Source organism: Embiotoca jacksoni, unplaced genomic scaffold, assembly GCF_022577435.1.
Source record: "Embiotoca jacksoni isolate LCO1_2020_lvr unplaced genomic scaffold, fEmbJac1.0.p SCAF_5, whole genome shotgun sequence".
NCBI lineage: Eukaryota > Metazoa > Chordata > Actinopteri > Embiotocidae > Embiotoca > Embiotoca jacksoni.
Window position 1 is genome coordinate 16,813,396 of NW_027185403.1, and position 27,379 is coordinate 16,840,774.

General features: G+C 45.2%; 3 protein-coding genes across 9 annotated transcripts; all 3 read right to left on the reverse strand.

Annotated features, from left to right (window-relative positions):
• Positions 1–185: 185 nt before the first annotated feature.
• On the reverse strand, positions 186–7,096 carry p2ry10 (P2Y receptor family member 10). Of its 6 annotated transcripts, XM_069171921.1 has the most exons (5): positions 4,690–7,096; positions 4,281–4,341; positions 2,368–2,632; positions 2,098–2,278; positions 186–1,500 (listed from the first exon to the last, which is right to left on the reverse strand). In XM_069171921.1, exons 3-5 carry the CDS (start codon positions 2,541–2,543, stop codon positions 568–570), a joined length of 1,290 nt encoding a protein of 429 aa, XP_069028022.1. In that variant the 5' UTR covers positions 2,544–2,632; positions 4,281–4,341; positions 4,690–7,096; the 3' UTR covers positions 186–567. The 6 variants fall into 6 exon arrangements, with proteins under 6 accessions (XP_069028022.1, XP_069028021.1, XP_069028020.1 ...); XM_069171920.1 differs by having other exon boundaries at positions 2,368–4,823; positions 5,214–7,096; XM_069171919.1 differs by having other exon boundaries at positions 2,368–4,341.
• Positions 7,097–7,152: 56 nt separating this feature from the next.
• LOC138211627 (uncharacterized) lies at positions 7,153–10,899 on the reverse strand. Its single transcript, XM_069171597.1, has 2 exons — positions 10,039–10,899; positions 7,153–9,616 (listed from the first exon to the last, which is right to left on the reverse strand). Exons 1-2 carry the CDS (start codon positions 10,897–10,899, stop codon positions 8,441–8,443), a joined length of 2,037 nt encoding a protein of 678 aa, XP_069027698.1. The 3' UTR covers positions 7,153–8,440.
• Positions 10,900–12,232: 1,333 nt separating this feature from the next.
• On the reverse strand, positions 12,233–18,662 carry lpar4 (lysophosphatidic acid receptor 4). Of its 2 annotated transcripts, XM_069171195.1 has the most exons (4): positions 18,451–18,662; positions 18,305–18,381; positions 13,491–14,284; positions 12,233–13,379 (listed from the first exon to the last, which is right to left on the reverse strand). In XM_069171195.1, exons 3-4 carry the CDS (start codon positions 14,064–14,066, stop codon positions 12,891–12,893), a joined length of 1,065 nt encoding a protein of 354 aa, XP_069027296.1. In that variant the 5' UTR covers positions 14,067–14,284; positions 18,305–18,381; positions 18,451–18,662; the 3' UTR covers positions 12,233–12,890. The 2 variants fall into 2 exon arrangements, with proteins under 2 accessions (XP_069027296.1, XP_069027295.1); XM_069171194.1 differs by having other exon boundaries at positions 18,305–18,662.
• Positions 18,663–27,379: the final 8,717 nt, after the last annotated feature.

Genomic DNA, 27,379 nt, shown 5'->3' on the forward strand with positions numbered 1-27,379 from the left:
TTACTGGCTTTTCTCGGAGTTGCTGCAAATGCCGCCAGCTGTCTTCACCATTTTGCATGGCGAGAGGAAGTACAACAAAATTGAGTTGGCACCTGTTTTTTTTTATTTTTTATTTGCTGCCTGACACCCAGAGGAAACCTCACCATGCAAGCAGCTTCAAACAAAGACACACAGAGACCACAGGAGCAGATCAGACAGAAAGTATAGCTTTTATTTACAGTAAGTGAACATGAACGTACACACAGCTTATATGATATAGCTTATTTTAAGTTGCTGTGTTTTACTCAGACTGTACACAGGAGACACACAAAGTAAAATTAACACAACTTTCAAAACACTCATGGACTCATTTCAGCATTTTTTTTTATTTTTTATTCTAAAGCAATGTCCTCCTGACTTTAGAGCAGCCAGGCTCTTCACGTTCAGGTATTCAGGCAGCTGTATTATGTTAAATCATCTTGTCCCGCTTGGCTCTTGTCAGTCTGTGTTTCAGGTTCACTAGAGTCCATCATGGATCTGTTTGTCCTCTTGAGCTCTGTCATCACTAGAGGGAGACAAAAAAAAGTCCTACTCCCTGCCGGAGCTGCTACTCTCTATCCTCATGAGACTGTGCTGCGCAGGACACTGGGTCCGGGAGTTGATCGGGGAGGAGAGGAGCATGGAGGAGAAGGAGGAGGTGCGCCTGGTCAAGTGCATTCGAAATTCAGCCGTCAGGAAGTAATAAAGGATAGGGTTGAGGCAGCAGCTCAGGCTGGCCAGGCACAGAGACACCGGGTGGAACTGAAGCACGGCCAGGCTGGTCGCACAGTGAGACACGATGTCCTGCGACACCATCAGGTAGAGCAGGAAGTTGAGGTGGTACGGGGTGAAGCAGAACAGAAAGAGAACGAAGCAGCCCAGCACCATCAGCAGGGCACGCTGCTTCTCACTGTCTGTCTGCTTTTCTTGATTTTTATCCGCGAGGCTGTTGGAGGTGACTGACTGGAGCCGGCAGCGTGATGAGGATTTGAGGGGGGGCTGCTGATCCTGGGTCTGCCTCTGGTTGAGGGAGCGGGCGATGTGGATGGAGCTGTAACTGATGCAGGTCAAAGGAATCAAGAAACCAAACAGCTCGGCGAGAGCCATCATGGTGACCGCCAGAGGGAGAGGCAGGTGGCGCATGGGCAGGTCTTTAAAGCAGCCCTCTCTGTGGGAGTCTGGCTTCAGACTGCCGGGACTTGAACTCAAAGGTTGCGTGAAGAGCTCAGTGAAACCAAACGGTTGTTGGGTAGAGATGTCACCCAGAGTGAAGGACATGTTAGTGACTGTTTGTACATCGACGTCAAGACTCCTGCTGCTGCTGCTGTTGTTGCTGCTGCTGCGCATCAGGATGAAAGGTGAGCAGGCCAGACCGACCACCACCCACACTACGAGACTGATCAGCAGATCGTAGCGACGCCGCCATCGACGAGCAGAGAACGGATCCAGCAGGAAGACACACCTCTGCACGCTGATACACACCTGAAAAAATACAAACATGAGAATTATCTTCTACATTTTGAGGCACGGGAAGTAAAACAGCTCAGAGAACTGGGACTGTTCCCAAAGCAAGCGGCAACCAGCGGTGACGTCACCCACCGGTTTGTCTCAAGTTAGGATTTTGGATGGTGCCATCTTACTAGTTCCACAGTCACCATATTTGGTCGAGCTGACTGCCAGAAAACTAATGAGAAGGAGTGACTTTAGCTGGCAAAACCGAAATAACTCGTAGAGAAATTTTATTGACTTAGAATTTTAAGAGACCAGTTGAATGGGAGTCTATGGAAGCTTTTTGGAGACAACCTGTAGCGGCACCCGGTGTTATTGCAACTTAAAGCACTTCCACAATGACTTCATTTTTCAGACTCGGAAGGTACATCAACTTTTTATACAGTCTATGTCCCAAAGTGACATTTATAAAAAAAAAAAAAAAAAAAAAAGAAGTTGTGCAATGATGTTTGACGAATTGGAAGAGAATTTGTAAAGTTTTCATTTGAATTTCCTTGTTTCCTCATTGTGAGCATCATGAGGACATTCCAGGATTATATTATAGTATGTTATACTAAACAGCCTGCTTACCAGGAACACTATAGCAGCGTACATGTTGAGATATTTCAGGTAGAAGCAGAACAAGCAGAGGCTCCGTCCGAAGGGCCAGGTGTGTGTGAAGTAATAATAGATCCTGAGGGGCAGAGACAGGATGTGGACCAGGTCTGCCAGGGCCAGGTTTATCATGAAGATCACCGTTTTGGTCTTCTTGCTGTTTAACGACATACAGGAGAGTTAGCTACTGCCAAAACATATTTGATGCTTTGTATATGTCTGACTTTGATATACATGTGTGTGTACCTAATGTGCCTGCAGAGGACCCAGAGAGCCGTGGTGTTGAGCAGCAGCCCGGGGATGAAGAGCAGCAGGTAGAAGTAGGTGTACATCGTGTCCATGCTCTTTTCCCAGCTCGTCAGATTGTGGCCACAGTGGTTGGCCAGGGACCCGTCCCCCAACCCAGGAGTATTCAGACTCATTGTTTTTCTCACAATGACACTGATGGCATAACTAAACAGACCTTTGTTTTGATCAGTTCTTCATATTTATATTAAGACACTCATAACACCTGGAAAAGAAAAGGCAGAGTTTCATGTTACGGGAAGTGTATATCTATATACTGTACATATACATACAACAGTTTATCAGTTACCAAGTTGTTGGTACTGGTTTCATAAGGTGCGCTTTAAAGGTTTAAAGGTTGTTATTAATGGATCTTTAAAAGTAATACATTAGTTAATAATGCATCATAGATTGGTTATAAGCTATTAATATAGTGGCTTTTGATTGAATTGCAAAATCTTCCTCCACTTACAAAGTTAGCTCTGTTGTTATTGAATTGTTTGACTCACAACTGGGTAAATGCAGCACAATGTAAACATCACTATGAAGATGTTCTCGACAGTATCATCACAACAGTATGGTTAATGTCACACCAAAGTCCTATTGAAAATCAGGTAAATCTAAAGAAACAGTTAAACATAAATAAATTGGATTTCTACTGTATGTTTAGCATTGTACCATCTCACAATCGTTTGCAGTATTATTAGCAGCAATGCAGGGGGTTTGATCTCATGTATCATTCGAAGCTAGTTGTAACATTTGTAATAACTTCTTGTCTTGTTGGCTTAAAAGTTGAAACTGAAAGTTTATGTTCGTAGAATCGGACTCCGCAGCTGGCAAAGCAACACCCACAACCCTCTCTGGCAGGTGTTCACCCATCTACAGTGTGACACGTACTTAATCTTTTTAACCACAGCTCCGGTGTTTAATGAAGATCAAAGATTCTTTAAGAAATACTGAACTGTGCAGAAGAGCAGCAGGTCATCTGGGTTCAAATCCAGTTATTAACAACTTCTTTACATTTACAAATGCAGACAGAAGGGACTCTTCTGGGGTCCTAACTTCAATTATTAGCAAAATTCATTAAAATATTGCCGAAAAAAAACATTATAATTCAAATTTTTGTGCTTTATTGCTTTTAAGTAGAACATGTATTGTTAATACCTCATTAAAAGGACATTCCACCAATTTAAGACATCTTTTTGCTTTTGAAGACACGTCTGCTTCAAAAAACAAAAACCCTGATGATGTCATTAGCATGAAGTGATAAGTAGGATCCACGTCTAAGAGTTTGACTTGTTGCTTTAATTTTGAAAAATTGATTTTTTTTTTTAAAATTGGTCTTCTGTGAACTTTATTGGGATTTATGGACAAATAGAGTTGATGCAGCCTCTTTCTGACGAGTGGTCAAAGAACCCACATTGAGTGGTTTCCTAATGAACCCGACATAAAAGCAAGTCTTCATGCTGATGGAAAACAAACAGTCACCAGTTCAATTTTTCACAACCTGGCATCCCAAAATCTGTTTGTACTGATGGCTCATATCTAAATGGTTATTAAATATTAATAAAGCCATTAGTTGCAATTTACTGCAATTATTAGAAGGTGGTTCCCAAATATTACATAAAGTTTATGAGAGGAAATAAATTAAATATAAAATGTATGTTAGTTCCAACTGAAACAGGAAATGCACAGGAAGCTCACACGGCAGTTTTTTTCTCCAGTTATTTCACGATTCATCAAATTATAGCTTGATATTTTATTTGCGAGGTGCCACATTAAACAGAGTTAAAAGTACTGATAACAACTACTATAAATCAGACATTTCTAAAGGTTGCAGCAGGAAACGTGTGAAAGAAAGAGGGAGCACTTACGCTGCTTATCAGTGAGACATCACCCTTCCTACTGCCATCAAGACAAGTCCACACCCTTCCTCTGCCGACCACAAGAGGAACAGAAAGAGGGACATATTTTTGGAACCGTTGTTTATCCTACTGGTCACTGAGGCTCCGCTACACTCAGCCAGCAGACCGCCTCACGTTACCTGAGTAACGTCAGAGTGAAAGTTGTCCAAGTCTGCCCTGAGACTTGAATTGAAGGAAGTTATGAACAGGGGTGAGATAAGGAGAAAAGGTGTAGACTGTCCATTTCCTGAATGCTAAAGGAAAGATTTTATCACAAACCCCGTCATCAGCAAAATGTGAGGCATGACTTTGACCACAAGGCACGGCAGCATGACGGCCCCGCAGACATTATTTCTATGAACAAAAAGTGCATCATTACCTTGTTTTTCTGTGCCTCCTCTCTAAATGATCAGCACGGACGGTTGGGAGAGGTCAGAGATCTGCAGGGACCACCGGCGACTGCATACTCCAGCAGCTTCACACTGCTCTGCAAAACACACACTCCTCCACCTCCTCGAGATGTACAATAGCAAACAGGGTCAGCAGCAGCAGCGTCTCCCTGGTGCACTGTTGCAGCAGAAACCAGAACCTGTCAATGTGTGAATGTAAAGTCCGCATCAACCCATCAGTGATGTGGTTTGAATCTGTAGCATCCGTGTGGGCTGTTTTCACATGCGACTTGACGTTCAGTTTCTGGGTGATGAGAGGAAAGGGAAGCTCTACCCTCTCGCATGAGTGTTTTTCTGCCATTTGTTACGTCACTGGGTCCCTAGCAACTAAGCCAAAAATTCGGAGATGTGATATGTAGGCAAACATGTGGTTGAGAAACAAAATTACCACACTCACTGGTAAAGAGCTGATTTTAAAAGAAGACGAACAAACAAGGAGACAAAATTTTCTTACCTCTGAAACTTTTGCAGATTTCTGAATCAGGTGTTATATAAAGTGAGGAATGTTATGCATGTACCCATCTCCACTGCTATACAGGAATGAAATTGTACATGTCTCATGGCAGCCTGCAATGTTTGCAGTTGTGACAAAACTACAGGCACTCATCCGCTTCCTCAATCAGATGCAACACTTCCTTTTTTAAAATTAGTTGTTCATCATAACAGAAATATTGAAAGGTGTAGGTGATGAGCTTTAAATCCTGGAGCTTGAAAAAGACTGGATTTGATTTCCATTTTTTAGCAGCTACTGGCTTTGAAAAGTGTTACGTTGTGTTTTAAGCACGTGTTTGAGGTTTTACCCGTGTTGCATCTTGAAGAAAAAGTCTTCACGTGCCTCGAGCATGCAAAACCATCATTCAGCAAAAGTTCATCCATTTGGTTAGTTTCACACCATGAGGTCCCACCCAGAGAAGATGAATTACTGCAGGTTCTCACGCTGTGCCAGGCACTTACTGCAACAGTCTGGATGACCTCCACACACGCAGGTCAATACAGAGCTGCAACGAGCAGACCAGCAACAAACAAGAAGAACTTAATGACCTTTCACATGTAAAAGTGAAAGGTCAGTGGTGTTTAGTTTAGTCTGCTGTCTCCAACTGTCTTTGTTCCAACTTGCGGCCACTAGATGTCACAGCAGGCCACTACTCAGCGTTTACCCAGCTACATTATGAAATATGTTCTTCTGCATTCAGAAGGGCAGACGGCTCCTTTTAAAGACACATTAAGAAGCAGATCAGTGTCTTCTGTTGCAAAATTGAAGCACCATTCTGGACATAAACCACTGAAGGGGTAAAGGCGAGCTGCTGCATACTTCTGCACTCCCACACTTCTTATGTCCTGCCCTTCTTTCAATCCACTCCCTTATGGTCATCCTCCTCTCTGCTACACGTTTGACCCCGAATCACAAAGACCATCAACTGTTGACTGTCTGTCTCTAATGCTGAATGCACATGGTCACATCATCCACACAACCAGAGAGGCCTGGGAGGACAGCTACATTCTCTGTACATCCCACTACAGCAGCTATAGAGGCTGATTACATTCCCAACTAAGGCCACAGATCTTTAACTCTGAATAAACAGCTTGTACTAGCGTTGTGGGAAACACTACAGACAGAAATCAGCTCCCTTCTCCAGCAGAAGCCTGCCGTATGCACACAGACATAGAAAGATGACCCTGCTGCTGGTCCTTAGCACTACTGCTGGAGGCTTGGTGACATGGGCACGACCTGCAGGACTAGTTGGTGAACTGCTGAACTGGAAGAGCTCAGCTAAGATGCTAGCAAGATGGGAAGACACTGAAGCTCGTCAGTAGCGATAGTTTTCTGTGCTTTGGTGTTTTCTCCCTCTGCTACTGTTTATCCTTCCATCCACTGAAGACTTGGAAAAGATGAAGATAACTCGTTTAATCAGCTATCAAGCTCATTCGCTTGGTTGTTAACAGGAAAGTTCACATTTGAATCAATCGAGGGGCCTATTTTTACCATCATGTCCTGTTTCCCAACTGGCTGCTGTAGCAAGGTTGGTGCTACCGGGGTCTCTCCTGGACACAGATCAGCTCAGTCGTACGTTCGGGTGTAAAATGCCTTTATTTGCCCGGCCCATACACCAATGTCTTCGTGCAGCCGCTTCTCCTCTTCCTCCTTCTCCCTGCTCCCCTTTGTTAGGGGAGAGCTCATCAGTCCACATCCAGCTCAGCTGTGCTCATCAGTTCGTATTCGGCTCAGCTGCGCTCATTACACCTGCCCGGCACCGTTCCCTGAACCACTCCTCCCACTCTCTACCCCCTGCAGCTGAGCTAACCACACCCCACTGCCCGACTTAGGCCGGGGAGCCATCCGGCCTAACCTACGCCCCCCCCCCCCCCCACACACACACACCTCCCCACCCAGAGAGCGGGAGAGGAAGTCGACCACAGTCATCTGCGCCCCTGGCCTATGGATCACCTTGAAGTTAAAAGGCTGTAACGCCAGATACCACCGAGTGATCCGGGCGTTGGCATCCTTGGCACTGCAGCGGAGCGTGGTCCGAACAGAGGGTGAATGAGCGTCCCAGCAGGTGGTACCGCAGGGAGTCGACCGCCCACCGGATGGCCAGGCACTCCTTCTCCACTGTGCTGTACCTGGCCTCCCTCTCCGACAACTTCCGGCTGATGTACACAACAGGGCGGTCAACCCCCCCGCACCTCCTGGGACAAAACGGCCCCCAGCCCTCTGTTCGACGCATCAGTCTGCAGAGTAAAGGGGAGAAGTTAGGGGTGTGGAGAAGTGGTTCCCCACAGAGAGCCTGTTTTACCTTCTCAACCGCCCGCTGGCACTGCTCCGCCCACTGGACCGGATCTGAGGCACCTTTCCGGGTCAGGTCGGTCAAGGGGCTGGTCAGCTCCGCGAAGCCCGGGATAAACCGCCTGTAATACCTCGCCAGCCCCAAAAACCGCCTCACCTCTTTTTTTGTCTTGGGCTACAGACAGGCCGCGATAGCCGCCATCTTGTCCACCTGAGGGCGCACCTGCCCGCCACCCAAGTGGTACCCCAGATACCGTACCTCCCTCCGTCCAACCACACATTTCCCCGGGTTGGCGGTGAGCCCGGCCTGCCTCAGGGACTCCAGCACTGCGCCCACCCGCTGCACATGCTCCGCCCAGGTGGTGCTGTGGATGATGACATCATCCAGGTAGGCGGCCGCATATGCAGCGTGCGGACGCAGCACTCGGTCCATGAGGTGTTGGAAAGTGGCTGGGGCACCAAACAACCCAAAGGGAAGTGTGGTGAATTGGTATAACCCAAACGGAGTGGAGAAGGCTGTTTTTTCCTTGGAGAGGAATCCGCCAGTAGCTCTTGGTTAAATCCAGTGTCGTGAAGAAACGCGCAGTGCCCAGTCGGTCCAGGAGTTCGTCGACCCGGGGCATTGAGTACGCATCAAATCGTGACACATCATTCACCCTGCAATAGTCCACACAGAACCGAGTAGATCCATCCTTCTTGACAACAAGAATGATGGGGCTACACCAGGCACTGTTGGACTCTTCTATTACTCCCATCTCCAGCATAGCCGCCAATTCTCTCTGAACAATTTTTCTCGTGTTCAGGTAACCTGTAGGGTCGCGACTGCACCGTCACGCCCAGAGACGTCTCAATGTTGTGCACTGAGGTTCGTGCGTCCTGGCAGGAGGGAGAACACATCAGCAAACTGCTTCTGCAACTGGGCCACGTCTGTTCTCTGGGTCCCGGAGAGATGGGCGTCGAAAGGGAGCGAGGCAGGATTGGTAGACTTTGGAATCTCTGGCCCCAGCTCCTCTCTCCAGAGAAACAGACTCCGCCTCTCTCCATGCTTTTAAGAGGTTGAGGTGGTAGAGCTGTGTAGCTCCGCCCCTGTCAGACCACACCACCTCATAGTCGACGTCCCCTACTCGCCGTGTGACCACAAAGGGCCCTTGCCACTTGGCGAGGAGTTTCGAGCTGGAAGAAGGAAGCAATACAAGTACCTTTTCTCCCGGTGTGAATTGGCTCAGCTTGGTGTTGTACAGCCATTGTTGACATTCCTGGGCCTGGAGCAAATTCTCCCGTGACATCTGACCCAGTGTGTTGCGCTTTGCTCGCAGGTCCAGGACATATTGAATTTCACTTTTGCCGGAGCTCGGACCTTCCTCCCAGTTTTCCTTAAGCAGGTCGAGCACCCCTCGTGGTTTCCTGCCAAACAGCAGATCAAAGGGAGAAAATCCCGTCGAGGCCTGGGGGACCTCCCGCACTGCAAACAACAGAGGATCAAGCCATTTATCCTGATTACGTCCATCGCCGTGTATAAATTTACGAATCATGGATTTTAAAGTCTTATTCAGACGCTCCACAAACCCGTCAGTCTGTGGGTGATATACACTGGTCCGAATAGACTTAATGCCCAGTAATCCATAAAGTTCTCTCAGTGTTCGTGACATGAACTGGGTTCTCTGGTCAGTCAGAATCTCTTTCGGGATTCCGACTCGGGAGATGACCTGAAACAGAACCTGCACAACACTCTTTGCTGAAATGCTGCGCAACGGCACTGCCTCGGGATATGGTGTTGAGTAATCCACCAGGACTAACACAAAACGATATCCGCGTGCACGCCGGTGAAATGGCCCGATGAGGTCCATGCCAATACGGTCAAATGGGACCTCCATCAAGGGTAGAGGATGTAAAGGCGCCCTCAGAATGGCCGGCTGGTTCACCAGCTGACACTCTGGACAAGATGCGCACCAACGGCGCGCATCCCCCCGGCTGCCCGGCCAGTAGAACCGGGCCATTATCCGGTCCAGAGTTTTATCATATCCCATGTGGCCAGCCATCTGGTTATAGTGAGCCGCCCGGAAAATCATTTCCTGACGGCTTTTTGGCACCAACAACTGGGTGTTTTCTTGACCTGTCTGAGTGTCACGACTCCCTCTATACAGTCTGTCCCTAATCAATGAGAAGTGCGGATATGACAGCGCTGCGTCAGGGCGCACCAGTGGCGTCTCCACATAGTCTCCGCTGGTTCCCCCTCCCTCTCTGCAGCGTCGGCCAACCTCGCATCATCGCTGAGCACAGCACGCATCCCGCACGTCCCTGCCGGTCGTGAACGCACCTCCGTACACTGCCCCATTAATTTATGAAACCCGGGCCAATCTGTCCCCAAGATTAGGGGGTGCGTAAGGCGGGAGCTAACCGCAGCCTTCACTTTATGTTTTTTTCCCCCATATCTAATTTCTACGGCCACCACCGGATAATCGTGAACATCCCCATGCACACACTTAATTCTTACCCACAATGCCTCCACCAATGCCCCGGGCCGAACCAGGCTCTGGTGGATCAGCGACTGCATACAGCCCGAATCCACCATCGCCTGATGTGTACCCCCTGGATCCTTACTGGAACGATACATCGCTCCTGGACCGGGTGAGGGTGTTGGAGGGCCGGCAACCCGAACCATCTGTCCCGCCTCCATTAACGGACATTCCCTCCGGCAGTGTCCGGGCTGCCCACACCTCCAACACTCCTGCCCTGGCGGTTGAGGAACCCCCTGCAGGTTGGGAAGGGTGCTGGGGCCGGCCGGACCTGTGGGATCGGTGAACCTGGGGGTTGTTAGTGCCCATGGAGCTGGCAGGGCCCGAGCCACCCCCGGTTGTTGGATCCTCCTCCGCGGCGCAGGAATTGGTCGGGCTGCAGCTGGCGGCCGACTGCCATCCCCCTGCCCGCTGGGATGAACTGCGAGGTGGTCCTCGGCAAGGGTGACGGCGGCCTCGAGCGTCGCCAGATGGCGGCAGCGGACCCATGCCGCTGTCCTGGCCGGCAGTCCCTCCGTGAACTGCTCCCCCACGATCTTGCCCACCATCGCCGGCGCTCCTCCGGCGCTCTCCGGCTGCAGCCATCTGGTTGCCGAGTCCCTCAGTCGCTGAGCGAAGGCGAATGGCCGGTCCCCAGGCCCCAGCTTAGCCTCCCGGAAGCTCCTCCTGTGGTCCACCGGGGACAGGCCCAGCCGGTCCATAATGACCCTTTTCACGTCCGTGTACAGTCGTCTGGACCTGGGAGGCAGCCCCAGAGCCGCCGTCTGCGCCTCCCCTGTCAGGAGAGGCAGGAGTCGCACCGCCCACTCCGCCGCCGGCCAGGCACACGCCTCCGCCATCGACTCGAACATGTCCATAAAGGCCTGGACTTCATCCGCTGGCGTCATCTTGTGCATGGCCACCCCGGTTGAAGGACTCCGGTCCTGGCGCTGGTGGGGCCGCCGCTGGCCGGGCCGCTAGCCGTTCCCAGGCGCGGGTCTGTCGCTCGGCTTGGGCCTGCAACGCACCCAGGAGCTGGCGGTTCGCCTCCGCCTGATCGCGCTGCATCGCTGCGATCCCGTCCAGCATCTGCCCTAACGCGACGGTCGGCTGCGTCGGCATTCCGCTCTGCTGTTCACCTGTGTCCATGCCCCCACGTTGGGTGCCACTGTAGCAAGGTTGGTGCTACCGGGGTCTCTCCTGGACACAGATGACGCGCTCAGTCGTACGTTCATGTGTAAAATGCTTTTATTTGCCCGGCCCATACACCAATGTACTCGTGCAACCTCTTCCTCCTCTTCCTCCTTCTCCCTGCTCCCCTTTATTAGGGGAGAGCTCATCAGTCCACATCCAGCTCAGCTGTGCTCATCAGTCCGTATTCGGCTCAGCTGCGCTCATTACACCTGCCCGGCACCGTTCCCTGAACCACTCCTCCCACTCTCTACCCCCTGCAGCTGAGCTAACCACACCCCGCCACCACAGCTGCAAACCTTGCATCTTTTGTAGGCTAGTTAAATAAGAGTGGACGGTGCACCACGGCTGAAAAGCTACAATGGGTTCCTCCATTTGTTCCAAACCTTCCCAACGTTGAACCAGACCCAGAAGATTCACCACTAAATCTTTTTGATTTATTTCACAAACGCGAGCTGCGGCGAGCAGGTGTTATGTTCCACTGGGACTGATTCAGACTCAAACTCAGAGCACTTCGGATAAACGTATTCAACAAATGTTCGCAAATTCTTACAAGCGACTTCAACAATACTCTAGCTCCTAAATCTGCTGAGTCGTTATTGTTTTGTTCCTCATGCAGTGTAAGACCATGATTTTGGGTAAATAGTCAACAGTGTTCATCTGTGCTTGTGTGTAAGAGACTTTGAGCAGATCTGCATTCTCAGGCCAGATTAAGACAGAGAGACCTTATTCAGAAGCAAACAATGGACCATTGCTCCGGTCATAATAAGCATTTGGCCTGTGACACAGCACACAGGCCAGCGTCCTCCACTAAATCGGAGTTGCCCTCTGCACCGAGAACAAGCTGACACTGGCTACTTTGTGAAAACCAAGAGTGAAAGAAGAAAACCTCCTCAATGAGTTCACATTCATCAGGATGACAAAGACAGTTCAGATGAGGTTTGACCGAACGGACAGGCACGAGACCGGAGGACAGAAATAATAAAAGCCGCCCGCCACAAAAACAATTCAAAACAGACTTTTAGTGGCCTAAAAATTCAACATGAGACACATTTAACTCAGCAGTAGAAACAATAGGTCTCACCACATCAAAGAGTGTCATAACATTAATGTCTAAGATGATATAATGCACGGTGAAAGCCTTAACTTCATGACAATACAATTTAAGGACTTGTGTTACAAAAGCACTTAACAGCATGTCTCAACAGTGTGGAGGGAAATCTCCATCTTATCCACAATCCAGTGCGTTTGTGAGTGTGTGTGTGTGTGTGTGTGTGTGTGTGTGTGTGTGTGTGTGTGTGTGTGTGTGTGTGTGTGTGTGTGTGTGTGTGTGTGTGTTAAGCCTGAGTGATGATGTGTTGCAGTCTCTTTAAGAGGCTCTGTGTGTCTCTGGACTATCACAATAGTCCCGGTGTGGCTGGGTCTCTGGTCCTTGTAGTGTTCTCTCATAACAAACACAGATACATTCCTGAGTTCTCCAGCGGTGGATTAATCCATAAAGCCGAGGCCATACCTCAGGATTTACCTCAGGACTTAACTAATCTGGTGAGTTATGCGTTTGCCACTTCCAGGACCAAACAGCTGATTGCTTTATTTTTCAAACGCAGGGTTCCTGTCGAACCCAGCCCGTCCTTCTTTACCTTCCGTCTTCCCTGTCAAGTCACAGCTGACTCTCAGTTGTCTTTGTCTCTTTTCCATTGCTGGCCTGAGTTTGTGTGTCATTGGGGAGAGTGTTTGCTGTGTCCTGGGTCTCCGTGTCGCTGCGGGGGATGCTCTCAGGGCGGGAGACGGGCCCTTTGCCTCCCATGGTCAGGCTCTTCTGGAAGCTCTCTGACGTGAAGTAGTAGACCACAGGGTCCAGGCAGCAGTTGAGAGTGGCCAAGCACAGAGTGATGGGGTAAAGGGTTCGGGCAAAGCGCTCAACAGCACAGTTAGCCAGGGCCTGGGTTCGCACCAGCGCATACAGGAAGAGGATCGAGTTATAAGGGACGAAGCAGATGATGAAGATCCCAAGATGGACCAGAATCATCCGCAGGACGCGTCTCTTGCTGTCGCAGCCGTGACCGACAGTCACCGGGCGACGCAGCGTCCGCAGAACCAACGAGGAACAGACCAGGTTGGCCAGGAGGGGGAGGAGGAAGCCCACAATCTGGGAACATAAAGACAAGCGTAACAAAAATGAATATAAGTGGAACCCTGCTGCTACGTGTTTGGTTAAAAGTGGTCAAAGTGGTGCGTTAGTTAATGTGTCTCTCTTCACCTCAATGAAGATGGTGATTTTGGACAGGTAGGTCCTCCAGGTGCTCTTGGAGAAGCCCTCGAAGCATGCGGTGGCTCTGTTTGTGTTGTTGATGGTTGAGAAGAAGGTGACCGATATCCCTCCTCCCACGATGGTCAGCCACACGGCCGCACACACCATCGCCGCGTTCCTGCGCGTGCGGATGGAGCGCGAACGGAACGGGTAGACGATCGCCAGGAAGCGGTCTACGCTGATGCAGGTGAGGAAGAGCATGCTGCCATAGATGTTGGTGATGAAGGCGGTTCCTGATATCTTGCACAGTCCATCCCCGAAGGGCCAGTGGCGGTTAACATTGTAGAAGACTTTGAACGGCAGCGTAAAAACAAACACTAAATCAGATAGCGCTAAGTTAGTCATAAACATTGTGGTCTCGTTGCGCATCTTCATCCGGAAGCAGAATACAAAGAGAGCAGCGCAGTTGGTCATCAGTCCCAAGACAAAGACCACACTGTAAACCACAGAGTACAAGTTGTACTTGAAGGAGTCGTCAATCCCACAATTCTCCATTCCAGTCTCGTTGAGCACCAGGCTGGCCATGATGACAGCTCAGAGAGGGAGGGGTCGCCACAAAAAGAGGTTTCACAAAAGCCGTCGGGACAGGGGGGGCACAGAGCGGATATCTGGGGGGAGGGGGGTCGGAGGTGTCAGCAGGGGACCCACCAGTCGAGCCCCCGCCAAGTCATCGTGGACCCTCAGATAACACAAACGGAGGCAGAGACATTCAGGATGCACGGCTGCAGGGCCGGTCGCTGCTCCTGTGGAGAGAAAAGGAAAAAGCACTCAGTCACTTCCTCACTGTAAAAGTTACAGATGAAGAAGTCAGCTGTTCCAGATCTCCCTACATGAAGCTCACGAATAAACACCATCAAACAAAGCACAAAGTCAACTTGTTGACATTTTTGCAACAATATCGTCGGGACGAAATATTTTCATGATGAGATTTTTGATATAAAATCATCAGTTATCTGGATATTATGACTTGAACTGTCTGGTACGTTCAGAAAACAACATCCCTTTACTGTAATGGTGCCTTTAAAACAAAAAAAAAGACAACAATTATGCAATATCGAGATATTACTGTATCCAAGACGATATCTAGTATCATATCATGATATGATAAGATATTGACAGACCAAAACGTAGCATTCAATATCCATTTAAAACCATTTTACATCATCCACTTTTCTATTTAATATCATTATAATATCAACAACTCAGGATGCAGAACCTCCAACTAGATGATAAATCTCAACACTGTTTCTGTTGGAATATCTTTACAAATGTTATCAATGAATTGTCTTGTATCCAGTAGAAAAATGTCCCGCTTCACAATGTATATAATTGAAAGCAAGCAAGAATGAAAACTATATTACTGACATTTGAACGGTATGCGCGGATGTTAGATCTATGCATTCGAACGATATTCAGGGATGCGTATGTGCATGTTCACGTGTTATTGGTGGATATTAATAAAAACTCTCATCTGGTCAGGTGGCTTTAGTTCCCACGGCAGTGCGGCATGCAGCACTCGAGTTATCATCGGGACTATCAAAGGTAAATACTTGTAATAGTGCAGAGACAGGAGCACGCACCAGAGTGGAGAGAAAACTTTCCTGAAATCTGATTCATTCATTCATGAAGCAGCGTTAAAGAGCTTGAATGTGAAATCCACTTCCAGCCATAGAAGTACGGAGAAGAATCGATGGCTGAACTCCAGCTGGAAGAAGTAAAGAACTCAGCGGGCTGGTTTGGTGGAAAAGCAGAGCAGAGCTGCTCCCACCATCACAGAACACTGCTGCTCAGCAGATACAATAGTTTAATCAAATATTAACAGTTTACAGATAGCGGACAATGTACAACTGTATTTTCCAGCTGTTTACTCGAAGCACGATTTGAATGAGTGATATCAGAACAGGAACCGGAGCAGAATGAGTTTGAGGAGCGCTGACTATCTTATCTCTGTCACAGTATGTTGTGTATTATGAATACACATTATATTCCACATCCACAATGAACTTTATTTTTGTACCGCGGAAGAGTTGCCCAAAGAGTCATACGAGAATGCACATTTTAGAGTGACGAATGGTTTCTGAGAAAAATGTATACTTTTTGAACTTGTTATATTGGTTGCGAACCAAAACACGACGTGTTTGGAATTATTCACAGAGCTGAACAAAAGACGGTCTGACTGAATCACTCGCAGCCAAAATAGAAGTCTGAAGTGTTCCAAGCCAACATCTTTCTCACTTCCCTCACTTATAAATAAAACAATAAAACATGTGAAAACATATGAATATGGTGCCAGAACAGAGGTTTCAAAAATCTGAAAACAGCATTACGCCCCCTTGCGATTAGAGATTACCAATTTGTGTAGTTTGAAATATATTGTTGACACTGTATTCCAAAAAAAAAATGAGGACCCAGCTTTTTGGGGGGTTGACCTAAAAACACCTCTGCCGCACTATTATTATTGATTCATCTTATCTTTTTTTATGCTAAATTCTCCCTCCAACTTAACAGGAGTACATTTCTGAACTGCTGCAAGCAGCCGCTTTAAACAGGCCAGTCGGGCCTTATCATGTGTTACGCAACACCAGCAGCGAGGTGGTCGGCTTTTCTGGCATGGCGTATAAAAGTCCAGAGATTCACTCCGTCTCCTTTCAGCGCACACTAACCACACAAAGGCAACGCTGTGAGTGTAAGCAGTCCATCAGGCCTGTCCTGTGCCAGCTGCAGTGTGACATCTTTACTGCGTTTTCACACGCCTCCCAAACAGCCTCCACAATGCCCTCACTGTACCCATCTGCAACAAACACACTTTACATATGCAAAAGTCTCCACACGTGAATACACAAGCAGGCAAACACTTACATGTGCCAGTCCTCACACACACACACACACACACACACACACACACACACACACACACACACACACACACACACACACACACACACACACACACACACACTATAGGGTTCTGTGTACTGTGGCTCAGGCCCAGGACCCCTGACAGTGCCGGCTTCATATTCAGCTGATGTTGTTTCTGCAGAGATCCGAGTCTATAGAACATTTAATTTGGCTGCCACACAGTTTATATTTGAAAGTAAGAAGCACCACCTCAACTGCAGCTGGGGAGCACAGACACATTTAAGCATGTTGTGGATTACAAGTCCTGCCGAGGGATTTCAGCCCTGAGTGTGTGTGTGTGTGTGTGTGTGTGTGTGTGTGTGTGTGTGTGTGTGTGTGTGTGTGTGTGTGTGTGTGTGTGGATTTCATGTGCAGGTCGTGGACAGCTGCACAGTTACAAGGTTCCCCCCCTAAAGTCGGGCCGCAGCAGTGACAGAAACAGGCCTCCGGGACCCGCTGATAAGAACAGATCGAGTTCGGGCTCAGCTCACATCCAGCTGTTCCTTTCGCTGTCCTGCTGGGAGACAGAGGGCAGCGAGGGTTGAAGGTGGAGGACGAGCAGGCGCACGGTGTCGCCATAAAAAAAGGACATCTTCACTGCTTCCTGCTCAGAGTTACTGTTCAGACAGTGTTTCAAAGAATAACGTCACACTACGAACACATGAATATTAAGTCCTCCAAGTATTACTTAATGAGGTTCATAATGTTCAACATGCAATGGAGCAGAAAGTTAAATAAGCAAATATTCAAACTTTTTTTTTTATAATAACAACATATAACAATATTTTTACATGAAATACTGTTCAAATACTGTACTGCTGCAGCACACGGGCACTTTACAGGTGTGTACAATTTGACTCCAACTACCTCGTCACATCTATTTTCATTTTATTGTAATATTTTCTATGCTATCTTTATTTTATTGTACATTTTTACTTAATCTTATTGTAATTAATGTTATCTTCTGTGGCTTCCTTGAGTGGGTACTGTACGTCTGTGTTGTTTATCTTCATTGTAGGCTGCTACAACAATCTTTCCCCTTTGCAATTATTAAAACAAATGTAAATGTTTGCAGGTTTATAATCTTTTCCTTTGTTGTAATCATTTGACTGTTGCTCAGACAAAACAAGCAATTGGTAAGACCTGGGATCACATGATGGACATGTACATAATTTATAGGCCAAACTATGAATCAATTGAGACAATAAGGATTCACTTTTAGAAACAAAACTGTTTTATGAACAAAAATGTGGAGAAAAATTAGGTGTTGACAAGACTGGAATTTAATCAGCTCCTAATTCTTGAGGCCATATACTGTCATGTATATGTGACAGTTAGCCCACACTGAAAGCTGTTTTTGTACCATTAATATCCATTAGTTAGAAGCCTTGAACATCTTCAATATACCCAAACAACCTTTTAGTAAGGCTTACAATATTTTATTCTTATGACCAAACAAAATAGTTCCCTTCCTATTCACCTACATGTTGGGTCTCTCTCTCTCTCTCTCTCTCTCTCTCTCTCTCTCTCTCTCTCTCTCTCTCTCTCTATATATATATATATATATATATATATATATATATATATATATATATATATATATATATAGATAGATAGATAGATAGATAGATATACATATCTATATCTATATATATCCTGTAAACACAAGTCTTGTAGTTGTATTTAGTTTAAAGCTGTTTTACAGATATGACTGGGCTGTATGGGCCACAACCAGCTGGCTGACAGGTTTTTTTTTTTTTTTTTATGTCAAAAGTTGTGGCTAAAGCAGCTTTTAGTTAACACGTTTTTGTCACCTGAAAAGAAAATTGTTGTCATGAACTAAAGACAAAGCAGAGCGAACTTACCGGCAGCTGAGTGGATGGTGACAGCTCACCTCCTGCTCACTGATGTTTGTCAGTCTGGCAGCAGAGCAGCGGCGCAGCTGTCAAAAGAAAAGCTTCAGCCTTTTTCACTCTCTTGGGTTTTGCCGCTGCTCAGTCTGCAAACTTACCTGCTCGGAGTTTCCCCACTGTACCGAGTCAAACTGCGCCCAAACCGCGTGAATAACTCGCGGAACCGTTTTTAAGCTTGTATGTAAATCCTGCGGGTGTGAGTTCTTCTAGTAATCCCGACGACTCGCTCCGTCCGTTAGGAATGGGACCGCGCGCATCACAAATCCTCTGGGCTGCGAGAGAGAGAGAGAGAGAGAGAGAGAGAGAGAGAGAGCGAGAGAGAGAGAGAGAGAGAGAGAGAGGCGAGAGAGAGAGAGAGAGAGAGAGAGCGAGAGAGAGAGCGAGAGAGAGAGAGAGAGAGAGAGCGAGAGAGAGAGAGAGAGAGAGAGAGAGAGAGAGAGAGAGAGAGAGAGAGCGAGAGAGAGAGAGAGAGAGAGAGCGAGCGTATTGCTGCTTGCACGGTCACAGGAAACGAGACAATAGCACCTCGGCCGGGCAGCGGAGGAGGAGGAGGAGGAGAGGGGAGAGGGGAGGAAGGGACAGCGTGAATAGGGGACTGTGGAGGAGGAAGAGGAGGAGGCGGAGGAGGACAGGGAGAGAGGAGGACACAGAGTGGTGTCATCAGAAAGCTCACAACAAGTCCATCTGCCTGTCTATCATATGGCCTTCTTTATAGGCCCACTGTACTGCAGGCTAAGTGATAAAAGCTGTCCATCAACACCTGCATGCCGTATTTACTTCGGTGGGGTGTAATTTACCTCAGTTCTTCTGTATGTTCAGGCTGCCTCAGTGTCCTCTGTCTCCTCGTGTTGTCTCAGACCACCTGTTGCAGGATTTCTTGTTCTTCTGAACGCTGAAGAGTTCCACAGTGAATCATCTCAAGCAGATGCATCACAATGCTGCTTACAAATTAATGTAGTTAATAGCAATCCAGTGATGTAATCTAAGTTTATTTACTGGTAATGTATGATATGAATCGTTTTAAAGCCAGATTACTTTTAAAGAAAACTGTAAAACATAAACATACAAAAAAATCTTTCACTTTTCACCATTATGGGTTATTGAGTCAAGGTTTATGAACAAAAATGTTGATTTATCCATTTGAAATTTGAGTAATGTGGGCAGAAAGGTTTAAGGGGACTGCATACCTTCAATATTTCTTCCACCACTGTCAATAGAAAATTAAAGAAGTTTAAGAAATACCATTTAATCCATAAACATAGCAACACTTTCATTGTAAATATTAGTCACTGTTTACTGTCTTCAAGTTTTTCTTCATATCATTTGATGACGTTATAGGGTTTAACAAAGCAGCACAAAACAAAAGCCTGTGGGTGGATATTTGACGCTCATTGTGACCTTTAGACTTTGTTTACAGTAGCAAAACATCCATAGAAGCAAGGACAAAACACCACACATTTGACTATGTTCCATAGATGATTAATACAATATAAAATTCTTTACGTTCTTTAACTTTATTATCATAATGCTGGCCTTTTGCAGAGCAAACCCGTGAGATTCATGAAAGCCTGTAAAATGTCATAATTAAATGATTTAAAGTGACATGAAGTGTTTGTGTGTACCCAAGAATAACTGAACGCCTCATAGGGAGTGACAGATATCATCTCAACTACTGACTGGCTTCAGACTTGACAAATCTGCAATGAAACAGATTCTATGAAAAGAAAGTTATAATTAAAGTTCAACATCGAAGTGACATCTTCAGAAAGCCTACACAGGCCAAATACACTGTAAACTGCTATGCGTGATACCTCAGAATAACAGCGTAGTGCTATTTTGGCTGATCAAAGTCCCGCCACACCATTGTTAGAACACAATCATAATGTCTGAGGATACCAAAAGAGTTATTTTTAACCAGGTGACAGGGCGGTGTTGGACTGGTTGCCATTGTCTTCAGGCTGGCATGGGGCTGTAGTGTGTGTGTGTGTGTGTGTGTGTGTGTGTGTGTGTGTGTGTGTGTGTGTGTGTGTGTGTGTGTGTGTGTGTGTGTGACAGAGAGAAAGAGAGGGCACTTGACAGAGAGGAAGTGGTCTTTGGGGGTAAAGTGGCTGACTGCTCCACAATAGCAGCAGGGAGGACAGGACATCCTGCTTATTGCATAAATTGAACTGAGACAGAAACATATGAACACAAACACACAAACACACACACACACACACACACACACACAAACACGTTTAACATGCACACACACAACACTTCACAGACGGCCAGATGTCTTCAACTCTCTAAATTGTTAGTGTTGAAGAACATGTGTTTAAAGAAGCATGAGTCACGCACTGTGATGAAAACATATTTCCTTTATGATGTTTTACAACATGATTTCTGTATTTTCTTCCCATGAGTCAGCTTTAATGTGGCACTGTTGCATGTGATCCTGTTTCGGATTAAGTTTGGAAGACATCATTTTAGTTGCTTGACACGCTTGAACATGCAGGTGGATGTCAGTGTGGGAGGGAAAAGGCATTCAAGTTAAAGTGAAGGTTCACACTTGTTGAACTTTTCTAGCAGACTTTGCCTTTTAACTGTCAAATGAAAACAACATTCTGATGTCTGATGAATAGTGAGGATGTACTTTAAAGCAGCAATTGTGCTTTAAGCAAAATGTGAAAATCAGTATACTAACATTGTTACAGAAACAATGCTAACACTGATGTTTAGCATCTACATTATTTATTGTTCACCTTCTTAGTTTGGTATGTTTGCGAATGAAAACTAAACATACAATCCACACAGCTGCAGCTGATGGGAATGTTTTTTGAGATTGTTGCGATCAAAAATGCTTAATTCTGGCTTTTCAAAACAATTGCAATGTAATTTGCTCAGTTTAAGTGAGTTTTCTGCAGTTTAATTGTGGAAATAATAATAAATTGCAAGTTAGTTTTTTTTTTAAACAACTACCTGATAAAGAGTAATATCTAATCACTTTCTGATATTAAGCATGCTACACATCAAAGAAATATTTTAGTTTTTTTTTTCAACTTAAGCCTCGCAGTGACAAAAAAATAAATGAAAGTTACATAGCTTTACAAAACACGCAGACAGTATTAAAGCGACAGCAATATAGAATACAAAGACTAAATCGACTGTAAAAATGATGGCTTTACATGCTTTCTATTTAATATTTATTATTAAGTGCAGTCTTTTAAGCTGGAAGTGCAACTAATGCAACATATTCCTCATTCCAATGAAAAGACCACATTTCCCACAAAGGCCAACGGTTTTCAGTTTTTTCCGGCCAGCCAGCATGCGCTTTGTTTTTATGGAGAGGAGAGAGAGCACAGCCTTTCTGGTTGAACATGAGGAGTTATTTTGGTTAATAAAGGGAGTTTTGTTTGGAAAGGTTACTTTATGCCGTAATGCTTTTAGAGGAGCTTCTGTTGAGGACAACTTTTGTGGAAAAATCGTGGGAATTTTGCAAAATGACAAGCTCCAGCAAATATCGCAGAGATAGCTTGAATTTACTTTAATTGTTGCAATTCCAAGATCGTGATATCCTGGAAGGACTGATCATTTTGCAGGACTGAAGTGCAGTTTTGACCTGATGATGGCGCTACATGGAAAGTTAAGGGATGACCAAAGTTAGTTCATCCTGAGGGAGGTTATTTTTGAGATATTTAAGTCTGGGTAGAGCAGCAAACCAGCCAATCATCTTATTAACATGGCATTAATGCAGCTAGTGGAGCTAAAATCTCGATTTTTATTCTTGTATTTGTAAAATATCTTACAAAAAGCTCACATTTTATCTTGACAATATAAACTAGGGGGCTCAAAATGTTTAAATGTGCATTTTCCATAGATAACTAAGGTGATAATAAGATGATTGAACAACTGTGGTGTAACGACGTCTGTCTGCGATGCATGAATCTAATAAACTTGGAGGCAGACCATCAAAAGCAGAGCTGAAACCTCATGATTGGATGAACTAAAAGACATGTAAGGTTTGACTGGAGCTCAGAAACATCCCCCAGTCCTTCCACTCTCACCCTCCTCCTGCCTCTTCCTCTGTGTTTGGTAACGGTAACTAAGCTGTGCTGCCCCGGCCAAGGCTTTGTGAGTCACACCAACCAGGACAAAGACCCCATTACTGCAACCCCTCTCCTCCACCCTCCTCCCTCCCACCACCTCCTCTCTTCTTCGACCCCTCTGTCCAGGCTCTCCTTTAATGCGATGATGAGTGTATTTCCTTTGCTTTCCTCCCCTTGCCTCTGTCCATCCTCTCATTCATTGGCTCCAGGAGGGTTTAGGGGCAACCCCGTCGTGCCATACATACCTCTGCCCTGACAACAGAGCTGGACAAAAGCAGCAAGGCGGTATAACACAGGAGCCTCGAGCTTTATAGGGTTTATGGACTGATATTAACATGACTGCAGTGGGGTGTCCTAAGTGTGTGTGTGTGTGTGTGTGTGTGTGTGTGTGTGTGTGTGTGTGTGTGTGTGTGTGTGTGTGTGTGTGTGTGTGTGTGTGTGTGTGTGTGTGAGTCTGTCTGGAGCTGACCTCAGGCCCTGTTCGGAAGCGTTCGGCTCTGACCTGATTACAGACCAGTTCATCCACAGCGGAGCGGAGTCCGGATCAATGCTGCTGGCTGGGACTGAGGCCACAGAGGGGGACCACAGACTCTGCAGCTCCAGCTTGAGTACGAGCTGTTTACCCCACAGCACTGATAGGTGCAGCATGAGCAGCCATGAGTGAGCTCTCTTTCTCCAGACTGAGGCGAGGCAGACAGGCTGACCAGACTGACCCCGGCCTGTGCAGACAGAGCTGTTTGTCGCTGGGACATAATGCGCTGATGTACGTCACCTCAGCCTACATTAAGTAAAAAATCAGCTGTCAAAGATTTCATTAATTCCTCACCAAGCATAGCCTTGTTGAGAGGGAGATTGGTAAAACTCAAGTAAATAATTGAATTCGGTTTAATTCTACTCTGCGTGATTGTGGTGATAGGGCAGATAAAGGACTTATGTTACTGGGCTGTATGAGTTTAGATAAATTGAGGTCATACAGTCAAAATCCTTTAATGTCCCCCTATGACTCAAATAATAAAGTATCCATTTTTTCTACCCCTTATTATTATTATTATTATTATTATTATTCTCATTACAACTAGATTTTTTTTTCAGTTATACATAATTTTACACTAACTGACTGAAATGTCTCAGAAATGTCTTCTGCTCATTTACTATTATTTATTTTTTCACTCATTTATGTGACGTAAAAGTAGCCAGAAAAAATATAAAAGTTAATGCATCTGCAAGAAATCCTGTGTTTTTTTTGTGCTATAGCACCATGGCTCTGTCCAGGCTATAGACTGAACATATGGATGTTGCAAGTGATGATGTCACCCAGTGGTTTGGATTTCAACCACATTGAAGCGCAGAAAATGGCTTTATAGTCAACATGATCTTTTCCGGTTGAAGCCAGGACCTCCCACATATGGTGCAGAGAGTGACACTTCAAACCTGATTGGAGTGCTAATGGATAGTCCCACATAGCCAGATCTGTCTCTACCGCGCTGGGCCAGAGCTGGAGAACAGTCTGTCTGCATCTGTGTATCACTCTGGTATTGGAGGAAAAAAAAAAAAAATCACTAGTTTGTTTGTATTTCTTTAAACCAACAAGGTCACATTGAAATTGACGACATAACATCACAACTGAAACAAAAAACTTACATGCTAGTCGACGTCACTGGTAAATGACCTTCCTGGTCGGAGTAGTCCACATGACTTGTCAATCATTCCAGACCAAGCCTTTCAATTAAACCAGACACACCCCCAAACATAGCTCTTTTTGAGGCCTAATATGGAATAATTTTAAAAATTACCACCGGCACACTGATCAAAAACAGTTAAATTAGCTAATGATATCATAAAATATATTGATTTAGTATTTCATGAGAGAAGTTGAAGCTGTTTGAGTGTACGTTTATTTTCATTTATTTTGTTTGATTGCACTTTCAGGTATTCTCACATTTTTCATCTGTTTCAAGCCGTGGTTGTTGCCACGTGGCTCAGACTGAAGTATGTAGCCTGCAGATGTATTGTCATCTGACTTGTTTCATGCCATGGCTCCAATAAACCATAATAACTTCCCTGATCCTCTGACTTTGCATCTGCTGTTGTATCATTGTTCAAAATTTTTGTTTAACCAACTTTGACTTATGGTATAAATTGTTTACACTCCCATTAGTCTTAACTGTGTTTTTTGCTAAATAACAAATTAGCAAACATGCTAAATTGAGATGGTGAGCATTTGTAAACATTAAACCTGCATATTAGCATATTAACTTTGCCACCATGAGCATGTGAGCATGCTGACATTATCATTTAGCTCGAAGCCCCTGTGCCAATTAGTCTCTAATAGCTGCTAACATGTCGACAGAGTATTTAGTCAGTATTGCACAATGCCAGCAAAACAACATAAAACTAACATTCACCAATATACTGAATTCAGCTGTCAATGGATCAGGATACAGTTCACAGGGATAAATGTGTGTTATTATTTGTCAAAATCTATACATATGTAAGAATCTGTCATATTTTGGTGTTATTACAGAAAATTACAGAAAGGGGGGAAATAAACATCTCAACTATTAGAGAGAATGCAGCTTTTACTGACAGGAAGTAAGCACATGGTACATACTGGTTATTATTCACTCCTGTTCTGGAAAGAAGGATTTTAACAACATTGAGGTAAATGCAATGACAAAGTTCTACAATCCAAAGGGGGGCGGTATTGAGCTGCATGTAAAAGCAAGAGTACATTCAGTACAGTATCGTAATGATTGGCCAAAATATGGGCTGCAATGTTTCATTCATGAGAAATAACCTGTTTGTGATGACAATAATAATTTTTTGTCCTCATATATTTTTTAATTAATTATTTTTTGGACTTTGATCTCTAAACACAGGGTGTGCCCTCACTTCCTGTCGTTTTGTATCTAATTATAACAATTCAAGGTTCTCTGCTCTCATCCTTTCAAATCATTAGTGGACAAATGAACCTTGACTTGTCGAGGAGCACAAACAGGACCTATTGTTATATCTTGAAGCCTGACCTCCCACATTGTTTCCTTGTGAATGACATCCATGGTGCCAAAGTACACCGTGTAGAGCTACCACTGCCAAACAGAGAGCATCATGGGAAGGAAGTGGCCACCAGTGTTGCTGGCCTCTCTTCAATCTGCTGTTCCTTGGTTTTCAGCCTTAATTGATTAGTTCCAGGAACACTTGAAGCTGCAGCTACACACACACACACACACACACACACTGAGGCAATCCTGCTAATTGGCTCCATCCTCTTCAGCCTTTTGCACTTTGTCAAGAACTCCTTACAGCAGGATAAAGCAGCTGTTGCTCTGTGCCTCCTTCTGCTGGACACACCTCACACTGCAAGAGTAAAATATTAATTTAGTATAATGAAGCTCACCTGAACCTTAAACTATATGATGTGTCAAGAGCTGCTGATCTTCCTTCACATGTCAGAGCAGATGTTTCTCAGCAGCAGCAGTGGTGAGTGATGTAGGTACGTCATGGTTTCACTCCCACCCTTACACATGCATGCAGCTAGGTTACTCACATGTTTATCTTTCATCTTTCATGTCTCTCAGTGACAAATTTGTGTTGTGCGAGGATGATCACAGTGGCTGATATCTGAGTCAAGGCCACAGCAGGCCTTGGCATCGCCTAAAAGATGTATGTTTGGGGCATTTGTCTTATCAGTTTGACCTATGTTTGACTCATATAGGCTGAAAGTGCTCAGTGTGTGTGTGTGTGTGTGTGTGTGTGTGTTTGTACTATCTGTAAAGTAGTAAGCTAAGTAACTGCGTGGATGGAAGACATTAAACAAATTAAGCTGAGGCCATTCCATTCAAAAAAGAGCCATTGCAGTTTGTATATTGTGTTATCAGTTTTGCAGTCCAGATGATATGCTGCAGAAAACTTAAACAGGGACATCTGTTAGCCAGCAATCGGGACATGTTTGTCTTTAAATAGACATTACACTGAGGAGCAACGTTAAATAAAATTCTACTTATGCTGCCGTGTGTTACTTAATACCCCAAACATTTTATTCATTAGCTGTTGTTTTTTTAACATGATTTCCTTGGCTGTCTGACAGATTAAATAGTTGAGACAGCAGGATGTGCCATGTTTACATGAGGAGCATGTCATAATCTCACTTAAAATGGAAGATCCCTTCGTAAGCCTCTCCAATGTAAACAGAAGAAGCCTTTGGTTGAAAATCTCACATAAATGAAACATTTCATAATATCAATAGATCGACTGTAACACATTCATCATACTAAAAGTGTTTTTCTATGGTAAACTGAGGACGCATCTCTCTTCATTGAAGCAGAGACTAACATTTAAAAGGGGAAAAAAGGAGAACAAATGAAAAACTGAGTTGAAACAAAAAGCTGCATTCATTTTACTCAGTGGCTTTGCTGCTTAGTTGCTCTGGTATTATCAGTGTGACCACCAGTACCGTAGGGTTGGTTATTTCCTTTTAGATTTTGGATGAAACAACCACAGATCCACAAGTGACGGAAAGTAATGAACTGAGACAAAGGATTCCCACAAGATTATAAAGATTATTTAATTTTTTTTTTAGAATATAACAGTAAAATAAAAGGCAATTTATTAAAGCAAATCCTGAAGAAACTACAACTATTAAAAAAAATACTATACAATGTGGCTTTAAAACATAAGCCGAGTGCGATGTGATCCTCAATGTAGCACTCTGACACCAAAAGGGACAAGCAGGCTGACAGCAGCTCATTTGTGCAGCTTTTATACCCTGCCTAATGGCTGACCCAGGAAGTAGGAGGTGTCAAGGCCTGCCTGAATCAATAGTAGCTCAGGAGGGACATTTCCTCACTGGCTACATTCTGCCCCGAGTTTTTTTAATTGGCGACCTGACGATTTACTTATTTAACACCAGGGTCTAAAATATCCTGTGGTGGAATCACAG